General features: G+C 40.8%; 1 protein-coding gene across 3 annotated transcripts; it reads right to left on the reverse strand.

Annotated features, from left to right (window-relative positions):
- Positions 1-228: 228 nt before the first annotated feature.
- LOC107707132 (fibroblast growth factor receptor 4-like) lies at positions 229-10,243 on the reverse strand. Of its 3 annotated transcripts, none has more exons than XM_016511041.1 (20): positions 9,689-10,243; positions 8,082-8,263; positions 6,307-6,488; positions 6,081-6,219; positions 5,589-5,852; positions 5,393-5,482; positions 5,128-5,294; positions 4,888-5,011; positions 3,974-4,164; positions 3,735-3,873; positions 3,452-3,645; positions 3,202-3,347; positions 2,994-3,115; positions 2,798-2,908; positions 2,523-2,713; positions 1,738-1,860; positions 1,347-1,417; positions 959-1,096; positions 766-871; positions 229-678 (listed from the first exon to the last, which is right to left on the reverse strand). In XM_016511041.1, exons 2-20 carry the CDS (start codon positions 8,170-8,172, stop codon positions 502-504), a joined length of 2,766 nt encoding a protein of 921 aa, XP_016366527.1. In that variant the 5' UTR covers positions 8,173-8,263; positions 9,689-10,243; the 3' UTR covers positions 229-501. The 3 variants fall into 3 exon arrangements, with proteins under 3 accessions (XP_016366527.1, XP_016366528.1, XP_016366526.1); XM_016511042.1 differs by having other exon boundaries at positions 5,589-5,849; positions 9,585-10,243; XM_016511040.1 differs by having other exon boundaries at positions 9,585-10,243.
- Between the last annotated feature and the right edge of the window lie 497 nt (positions 10,244-10,740).

The following is a 10,740-nucleotide window of genomic DNA, read 5'->3' on the forward strand; positions in this document are numbered from 1 at the left end:
TTGTCTTCTGTAATGATATGTACATAAAATATTTTAAGGTATTCACAGGAAATCAAAAATCAGGCACTTTGCTGCCACTACAGCAATTTTTAACATGCAAGATCCTGAGATTTAAGACAGTTCTTTAAATAAAAAAATTTAGAATAATTTTATATAGAGAGATATTTATATTTATCAATGATATCTGCTTTTTATATCAAAATAAATGTTCTCTTTATTAAAAAAAATTCTGGTTTGAAAACGCTCCTGTATGCTGCTCCAATGTAGCTTTCTACATACAGCAGCACCCATTCAATAAAAACTTTAAACTAAAAAGCTCATGACCAGACTCAGTCCTGTTTCTCTGTAAAAACTACCAATCACCAAATTTCATAGTGCCAAGCATTGTTATAATGTTCTTAGGCAGAGCAACAAAGGTGAAAATCCTCGTACCACTTTTCATACAAGTGTTTCCATAGCAACATCTGATGTCCACAAGCTTGTGCCCTCAGCCAAAAAGGACTATCGCATTGTAGTCTTCAGGTCCATCGGAGAGCGCACGTCGTGGTAGCCAATGAGGCATGGGTCAGTTGACATAGCATCATGGGTAAACACTGAATCATTGTCTGAAGAGCAAGAGCTGGAGGTGTCCTCACAAGATGGGGAATACTGTTCGAAAGGGGTGGATAGGTCCAGGTACTGAAAATGTAAAAATACAACTGGTTTAGTGGTTTGGCTATAAAACAACATTGTAGGACTCAAACTCTTTCCGAAATAGGTGTTTACCTCATCTGAAATGGACACCAGCACCCTATCAAGCTCTTCCACAAGCTGTTTGAATGTTGGTCTTTGTGTTGGTACTGCATGCCAGCACTCTCTCATCTTCATGTAGCTATAAAAGCAATTTGAATATACAGTAAGTACATAACCTTGAAGACTGACATTAAACATGTTTTTGGGTGACCAGATTGATGCTTACAGTTCATGGGTGCAGTTGGAAGGTTTGTCCATTCGATGACCTTCCTTCAGCAGCTTAAAAAGCTCCTCTACTGGTATCCCAGGGTATGGTGATCCCCCCAAAGTGAAAATCTCCCACATCAAAACTCCGAAAGACCAACTGAGGAAGCAAGTGATCAAAAATGTCAGCACACCATGTAGGGTAATCAGCTTGAGCTGTACTAATTCAATCTTCTTGCTGAGAATTTTTTTTAGTCATTATGACACATTTTTAGTCATTAAAAACATCCACCATCAGGATTAAAATGTACTGGTGCATTCTGGTTAATCTGAACGGGCTGAAATTCCAGGCAGGGGGAACCCTGCTCAGCTGATTCTTTGGCATGGCTGCAATGATTAGTCAGACTTACACATCACTCTGGTGTGTGTAGACTCTGTCAAACAAGGCTTCTGGTGCCATCCATTTCACTGGCAGACGTCCCTGAAATTGGAAACAACAGGGCTGTGAGTGGAACAGTTAGCTGCCACACAGGCCAAGCCAAAGCACTCCACTTCCTTTGGATCCACAAAAATATGACTGCCCAATCCTTCACTAATCCCCGTCCCCCTTTCCCTAATTATCTTCTATTAAGCTGTCTGCCAATCAGCATGGACACATTACACATCTGTCTTTAAAAGCATTAAGATTTTAAAACGGCACATAAATGTTCATACAGCCCTGCTTACAAATGAGATGTCGTCAAAAGAGCAAAAACATCTAGCTACAGTTCTAAGAAAGTCTTGAATAGAATTGTTACTTACATTAGTGGTTTTTTTGTAGTAATCAATCTGATGCACTCCTCTTGCCAAACCAAAATCTGCGATTTTCATGACATTGTCCTCTGTCACAAGAACATTCCTTGCTGCTAAATCTCTGTGAATGCACTGTTGAGAAAGAAAGAGAATTCTATTTAGCTGAAATGGCCCAAACAATGTTTTGGCGACTCTTTTCAGCTTCTGGTAAGTAGATAAACATGTTCACATTGAGGCTAGAGTTTTGTTCCCACAGATGAAACCAGATGAAACCTCAACAGAAAAGACAAACCACTTTTTATATGAGAAATGCTGTATAAATCAACATACAGTAAGCAACATTTGCAAAAGTTTAAACAAGCCTAACTTTAAATAGACTTGGACTTAAAACAACATATAAATGGTTTTTGATGGAAATGCATGTCATTAAGTTTATTTTGGTTTTCATTTTAAATAGTAGTGGTATTTGAGGATTGAAAAAGAGGACGAAAATGGCCCCTGGTTTGTGGCCCTTAATGGAGGGGTTTAAGACGACTGCATTCTTAGCAGGCCACAAAAAGCTAGTAATACGATCCAGTGCACAGGCGGGTCCGAGCGCCTACTTGCTAACAGATTTATGGCAGTGCTAAAAAGGACAAAGCCCACAGAGACAGGATGGACACAGCGGTAAACACGACACACCACCACTACACTAAGGAATGCTTGGCATCACGTGTCAGACAAAGGGATGTGTTGATAAGATGTGGGGGGGCTGGTTTCAAAACTAAGCTAATTGAGCCCTGCGAGCAACTTACTCTTCTAGAGGCCAGGTACTCCATGCCTCTTGCGACTTGGTAGGCACAGGAAACCAGGTCTTTAAAGGTGAGCTGTTCTTCAGGAACCTTGGTCACATCAAAGGTGTAGTCCATGCCAGGAGGTCGACGTGCTCTGAGATATTCCCGTAGGCTACCCTTAGATGCATATTCAACCAGCACATAAAGTGGACCTAAACCAGAAATATAAATTGAATTGAAGTAAAATCACCAAATGAAGTTCATACAACCATGAGATGCCACAGTGTTTAACTTACCATCATGTGTGCAAACACCAAGAAGATTTATGATGTTCTTGTGCTTGTCCATCACTTTCATTAGCTCCATCTCAGAGATGAGGTCTGCCAGGTCTTTATCGGTTGCATCGTCTGAAAATGACCAAAAATTCCTTCTTAGACTGCGATTCAAAAAATGCTCAACACTTTAATACAATGCATGTAAGTACAAACATACCTTTTAGCATTTTAACCGCTACAGTTGTCACTTGCTCTTGATTCTCTTTGTTTATCCCATAAGCCTCTGCTCTCACCACTTGACCAAAGCAGCCCTCTCCAAGTGGTTTACCTAATGTCAAACTGGCACAAAAGATTTCAAATAAATATTCAGTTCACCATCATATAAAAGGAAACTTTTTACAGCTATGGTTGCTGGTACTGCTTACTTCTCTCTTGGAAACTCCCAGTCAGGGTCATAAGGCAGTTCAAACTCCATAACTCCAGCCAGCATTGGGGAACAACTGGAGGAAAGACGAGCCACCCTCATCAGTGAAGCACTTGATTTTCCGGAAGAATTGGATTCCACTGAATACTGTGATAGGGTCCAAAACATACAGGATTAGAATCCAGAATGCTCTGTTGAATTCCACGTTCTTGGGGAATTATCATGAGGTTTGTTCAAAAGTGTCATCTTACCTGTCTGCGTAGAGGAAATTTGGAGAGTTTCTGCACTGGGAGAGTATCAAAAGGCTCCCGACTGGGATGAACCTGCATTCGGCAGAGTACCACTATGACAATGGCCATCACCAGTGCAAGGAAACCAGAAGCATAGATGATGATGTCAGTGTACTTGGCCTCCATAAGGTCCATCTCCTTGGCCACATCCTCCTCTGTGAAATTGACAAGATTTCATTACTTGTACCTCTGAGTCTCAAGCCATTTTAGGATTTGTGTCATCAACGTGTCTATACAAACCTACCTGATAAGACTGTAAGCCAAGCAGACTGATGAGAGAACCCTATAGAGTTTCCTGCCAAGCAGGTGTATTCTCCTGCATCCTCCATTGTGATATTGGTAAGATATAGGACTTCAACTTCAGACATGTTCAAGCTTCCTGTCTAAGAAGTTGGAAGAAAAAAATCAACAATTTAATGCTTGTTCGCTCCACAATGATTTGTTTTACCTCTAGAAAAGTATAATGGATGACTTGCTAAGTACCTTCACAATCTTCACGTAAGGAATGCCATCATGCCCATAGCGGCTGCCATTCATCTCTATGTGTTTTAGCCACTGGATGTGAGGCTGGGCATCACTGTAGACTTTACACAGGAACTGGGCATCTCCACCCACTACAGCTGTAGTGTTTTTGGGTAAACCAGCTTGAAGGATGGGCCTGTGTGGAGAGCGTTCTGAAAGAATAAATTGGAAGACTTTACTTTTCTACACTATATCTGAAAGATATTGAACAAAAGTTTTATCAAAAAGTTCTCAACATCCTACAAAATAATGTTGCCTATGAAAGTTGACATTCAAGAGCATTTGAAGAAAGATAAGGCACAGGGATAGACAAGCGGCACTTCCAAAGCTGATCAACGCTCACTAATTAGTTCCATTAAGGGATTTTTAGAGCCAGGCCCATGTGTTGGGTTGCTTTGAAGTAGATGGGCTCTTTATTCTCTGTTCTTTCCCCCTGTCTGCTAGGACACAGCAGTTGACCCCACGCCGGTCTCTTAACAAACAGGTCTGTCACAGGTCAGGTAGAAAATTGGTCTGGATGCCTCAACCCACAGCGCCTCCAGGCACGTACCATACAAACCGATGCCAGCCCTCACCCCACATTCTCCTGCTGTGATGATATTTATTGCCCTCTTCCAGTGTGGATCTTAAATATCTGTATAGACATGTACAGCCTCAAGTGAACCCTCTTGCCTGTGGTGTAGCAGTGTGGCCTGTGGCTCTCTCTGAGGTGCATTTGGTGCCTGTCTTGCTATGTGACGCCACTGAGCTGCTGGTACAGGATCTCACTGATTTGATGCTTATTGCCTCTGACATTTGCTAAGCATGGCAAGCCTGCGATGGCTCCTCGTGGAGCCAGGCGGCTGTCTAGAGCAGGCAAGCAGAAGCCATCTTACCCAACACGTCCAAGAGGTAGGTGTGAGCGATGGACCCATACTTGTTCTCCACCACACAACTGTAGTTCCCACGGTCTGAGGGAACCACACTTTCCATGACCAGGCTCCAGTGCTGATGTCGTAGCTACAAACACAATGTGTTAACATGTGAGCATGAGGTTATACTGATATTTACTGTGAGATTTCGAAAAGTTCAAATCATTGCTAAGTCTACAATAGACAAAAATAGCAATCACCCACCTTGATGCCTCCAATCCGGTGCTCTCCTCTGAATTCTCTGCCATTCTTTAGCCAGCGAATGGTTGGAAGAGGGCTCCCTGTGGCAGGGCAGCGGAATTTGACAGTGTTTCCAGCTGGGACTGCGTAGAGCTTCTTCTCCATCTTTTGAGTGTGAGTCCAATATGGTGCTAAAACGTAAAAAAAACAACGGTTCATTTCAAGCTATCACTCTAAAACTTAAATGGAGCTGAACGCCACTGAATTTGTAGTTACAATGAACACTAACCTCTGGAGATGTAGACCTGGTCATTTTCGGTCTCAGGACCAGCATCATCAAGGCCATTGTCCTCATCGTCATCTCCTGATCCTGCAGCATCTGCAAAGAAGCAGTAAGTGTTCATCTTATTACACAAGCATTCAAAAGAAGAGTTATTAATGAAGACTACAAATCTGCTGAAAGGTCACCATGTGGCAGAGCCTACCTGCCACTGTGATAGTGAAATTGCGTAGAGCTTCTTTGGTACCACGCAGCATACACACATACACTCCTGAATCTTCATAGGTGACATCAGCAATCTCCATGACTGCTGCCCTTATCTGGATACGAGCATTGTGTTGCACCCGTACACCACCCTTGAACCACTGGACAGTTCCAGGACGGTTTGTATCACAACGGAGTTTTAGTACATCTCCAAGCTCTAGGAGTAGATGCTCTGATGTCTCCTCAGTTGGCTCCTCAGCAACTTCTAGGACCAAACATGAAAAATAAAGTTACTAATGGCAACATTATCACACTAAACTTAAGCTTACTCCTTAGATGTGACCTTTCAACTCTAGTGGTCAGTTTTGTCCTCCTAAATACTAATAAACTGGTTTTCATGGCAATATAATGCCAAAGGCTGACCTGTCAGAGAATGATGGAAGATCTGCCCTGATGATGAGAAAGTCAGATGATGTTGGATGATATGACTTACCTGATAAGACTTCCACCGAGGCAGAGCGAGTAGTTTGACCAACTGAGTTTTCCGCCTTGCATACATACTCCCCAGCATCTTCCACAGAGACATTTACTAAAGGAAGAATGTTGACTTTGGAGAGGTTCTCAAGAAGAGGCTGCGGGGGAAAGAAATGTAACATTACTCCTTCTTTCCTGAAGACAGAAAATATGCATAATAAAGGATCTTTAAATCACTTTCTCACCGTAAGCGTTGTAAGAAGTGGTGATCCATCAGGCCCCAGGCGATTGCTGTCCTTCTTGAACCACTGGAGACGTGTTGAGGCTGGCTGGTGAAGTTTACACACCAGCTTTGCATGTCCTCCAACCAACACAGTAGCATTCTCAGGAAATCCAGGAATAAGAATCGGTCGAGAAACTCGGATATCTGGTGGACAGAGAAAAGGAGGTTTTGAACAACTACTACTGTCATTAGACTGTAGTATAAACCATATTTAATAAACACATCTAATTAACATAACTTCTCGCTAATTGCTAACCACAGCCTTTCTCACAGAGCTCACCACTGCTGTTTTGGAGCAAATCAGGCAAACAAAGCCACAAACAAAAGAGAGAACAGAAACACAATTCTCAGCTGAGAATGACCTAACTTTGACTTCACAGCAGTGTTCCTTGTGGCCCGGAGATGAATGTGATTTTGAGCATTTGAGTGAAGAACGCCCCCTACCCAAGCAATGTCACCTCCAGCACTGAAGCATAACATTCTTCCACCAATACACTAATGAACTTCACTGAATAAAACTAGGGCCTGGCCGGTATCTGACCCTGAAGAGGGTGTGAATGGTCAGCGGGAAAATAAAGGACAAGCTAAACAAAACACGCAAACACATGCGTGCACTAAAACGAGGCTTTCAGGCTCATGCAGTAAACACTTTTACATTTTTAGATTCGATGGTATCATAAGAGGTTGAGTTGCAATCCTGAAGTGTCATACACTACTAATGAACTATTGGAAAACTACTTTTCCTTTTTGAAAGTTTGAAATTTTATAAAGGTCTTATAAAAAAATTTATATACTATAGTGTCTATTATAACCTCTAGAATCCACAAATGACTTGTGCTATTTCTGAATTGAAAATAAGGGATTATATTACTTAGCTGTAGATAAATCAAATTATTGCTATATAAAAATGCTCATATTTGTACTTCCCCCTAAACAAGTTCATTTCTGCCTCTTCTTGTTCTTTAAGCTCTGCATTTCTCACTTGTCTGGGTGGCTCTGCCCATTAAAGTCTTACAGTTGTCAAATGACTTTAATTTCTCCTGGCAGGAACTTAGTGGGACATTGTTGGGCTGCACCACAGGGTTTTTTCAACCTTTATCACCTTCCTAGCACTGAATGTAGCTCACAAGTGTTCAGAGAAAGATGCTTTTAACAAACACTTTGCCCCAGTCTTCACAAGGGTCTACATCTGTTCCCTAATTGTATGTAATGCCACATAAAGCTTATGGCTAATACTGTGATTTAAAACAATCCTCTGATTTGTATTCATGAGGCTTTTTCACACACACACACACACACACACACAAACTCTGGGAGCCAGTACTGTGAAAGTCTTAATAGCTCTTGGAGATAATTGGACACGACAGGTATAAAATCTTCCCGGAAGGTATAAAATATAGACAACGCAGTGTTTGTACAATTACATAGGAGACCCATCTTTCCCACCCCTCCTAGCATCCCACAAATCCCCTGTTACTGGCACTGGGCCAGACAGATTTACACTTCCGAGCCTCGGGGCTTTGGCAGGATCAGGTAGCACTGTTTATGGCTCAGGGAAATACTGGGATTGTTTTACTCTCTAAACGATTACATCCTCTCCAACTTCCCCTGGACTTAAATTCTTTATAGCTCAGCTCCATTTATCATATATTGAATATTCATCATATATTCAAACCATTCATTACAGAGTGTCAGATCTGAGTGATTTCAAATGAAATTGTTTATTTTAATCCATACCTTTTGCCCGGACTTCCCCGGATGTTATGCTTCTTGAAAACACTAGTTCCGTTAAGCAGATGGTAATGAAAACCTTAAAGATGCTCAACATCTTGCTGAGGTAATGTTTGTAAGTGTGGGAGACAGCTGGTCAGCTTCAAATGCTGACTCCAGGCATTGGCAACCTCAGTGCAGTCACAAACCTGAGAGAAAAACAGAGCTGATTTGCAATTCACCGAAGATATTGTGAAAGGTGAACCTTTAAAATGACATAGTGCATTGCACATCCCAACCCTGCCCACAAAACCACATTGAAAATGAATGTCCTGTTGTACACCTACATCATTGTTGGACATTGTCTACGTCCCTCATGAACATGAATAACCCTCAGGTACGAATGTGCAGCAGTTAAGGACAGTTGTTTATGAATGGGACCTGTACAAAGTGCTTTAATGGGTCGTTTCTATATAAACACATGAATTGGATCCGGTGTCCTGACATTTCATCCTACCCGTCAGATTGTCCTACCAGGGTTTACTTGCGTCCTTTTTTCTCACACTGAACAACGATATTTAATGTATCTGCATTACTGTATAAGGGTAGGTTTAGGGTTGGGGTAGGTGTAGACTTTAATAAAACATTTATTGCTGGTTTCCTGTAGCTGTATCCCTTCTAGCCACAACCGCGAATATAACACATAATTACTGTATTTGCATTACTGTATGGGTAGGTTTAGGGTTGGGGTAGGTGTAGGTGTAGACGTTAATAAACCATAATTTTACAGGTAGCATTTTTCGTTGTCGAATTGTACTACCCACTGTTTTAATGGGAGGTAGCAAAATCTGACAGGGTAGCACAAATCGACAGAACACCGGAACATCTACGATTGCAACATCCAATTGTCCAAATACATATCATAGGTATTAAATTTAGAACTTTTAAACATTTAAGATATTTAAACACAATTCGTGTACACTTAATAGACTACAACTTATTTACTTACTCCAAATGTGTTTCTAAAATAATTATTTTGCTCAGCATGAGAGATAAATAAGACCAAACGTCAAGCTCTCCGGGTACGAGACACATGTGCTCTCAAAACATACGAGAATTTCACACTGAAGTGAGAGTTTGGTTAAGCTAAATAAATCTATTTACAAGTGTGAAACCACTTGGTATAGCTAATGAAAGTTATTCTTAGCGCAAGTAAACCTAAACCGAACCAGAGATAAATATATATACAGGAACGGAAATTAGATTTGAACTAGATTAATCAACAAGAATTTGTATTTCACGAATAAAATTATATGGTGTTGTTTTCATATTAAATTCGTCAAATGCGCAGAAATAAAGCGCAGGACAAGTTCAAACTTAACAGTATTTAATTTACAATCGAATCACTGCAAGTCCCTAAAAATACTTAATTTTCAGTTCAATTTATCTGAAGCAACTGATTATTTAATAAAATTATATTCATACAACTAATCTGACCCCAGTTTTATAATATGCAAACAATAATTGTACCTATTTTCGTGTACCCTTTGCCCGGTCCGAATAGGTTCGGAATTCTTAGTGCCCTCGGATCTTTGTGGCCCTCGAGACACTCATGTGTCCTTTTTTCCCCTCACCGTGTCAGAGTTATTTATCCTTGGAAATCCAATAAGCAACTTTTGGGAAAGTCTGAGTTACGCTGGTAAATCCATCAAAAATAAAACCAATAGGCTGATAGCACAAGAGAATACTAATCTTCAGATTCAAAGTCCAGTGCTGCTTTTCTTTGAGGAGCTTCTCCGTGTCTCGCGCTGAGCTCGTGAGCGCTCCCGAGTCCAAAAACCGCTATATATCCACAGAAATGAACAACACGGAGGGTTTAGACCGTGTCTCCTTTTCTTCTCAAAATGTAAAAAAAAAAACTCCTGTCTTAGATTGTGTTAAGGAAAGCATCAAATACCAAACATAGCGTCCCTCTGTCTTTTTTCACATGAATAATGTGATTTGCGCGTAATGACAGCGGAGTGGGGTTCAGCGCTCTCTCTCTCTCTCGCTTGGGTTCCTGTAGAATGGTTTGCTCCACACAGTTTAGGTGAGTTTAAAACTTAAGAGCTGAAGAGTCTCTATATGGCAACTCACTGCTTACACTCTGGGGCAGAGCAAGCGTCTCACTGGCAGTGGGAGACAACAGCACTCTGAGGGGAAGGTTCACAACAATGGACTAAAACCAGAGGGAAAGAGGGGGGGGTTAAAGCCCCCACCCACAAAAACAAATCCCCAGAGGCAGACCCCATCAATATAGGCTACTTATTTTATGATAGATAGATAGATAGATAGATAGATAGATAAGATAGATAGATAGATAATACCAGCATTCAAGAATCAAGATTGTTTGTTTTTTGTTTTTGTTTTTTACAATATCTCTGGACAGTTACACCACCTCTCTCTCTCTCTCTCTCTCTCTCTCTCTCTATATATATATATATATACATACATACATATATAACACATATACACACCACTGACATAGGTATGTGAAAAATAAACAATTAATGATCCCACACTAATATAGTAAGTAGACTATAAAAGTAACTTTGAAATAACACCTAGATTTATTGCATTGTAAATAAGCAGGAAAAACAAATTAGGCAATTCCTTTCAAAAAAGTTCTCGAGCTCTGTATTCAACA

This window comes from Sinocyclocheilus rhinocerous, unplaced genomic scaffold (genome assembly GCF_001515625.1).
Source record: "Sinocyclocheilus rhinocerous isolate Xijiao unplaced genomic scaffold, SAMN03320098_v1.1 scaffold535, whole genome shotgun sequence".
Taxonomy (NCBI): domain Eukaryota; kingdom Metazoa; phylum Chordata; class Actinopteri; order Cypriniformes; family Cyprinidae; genus Sinocyclocheilus; species Sinocyclocheilus rhinocerous.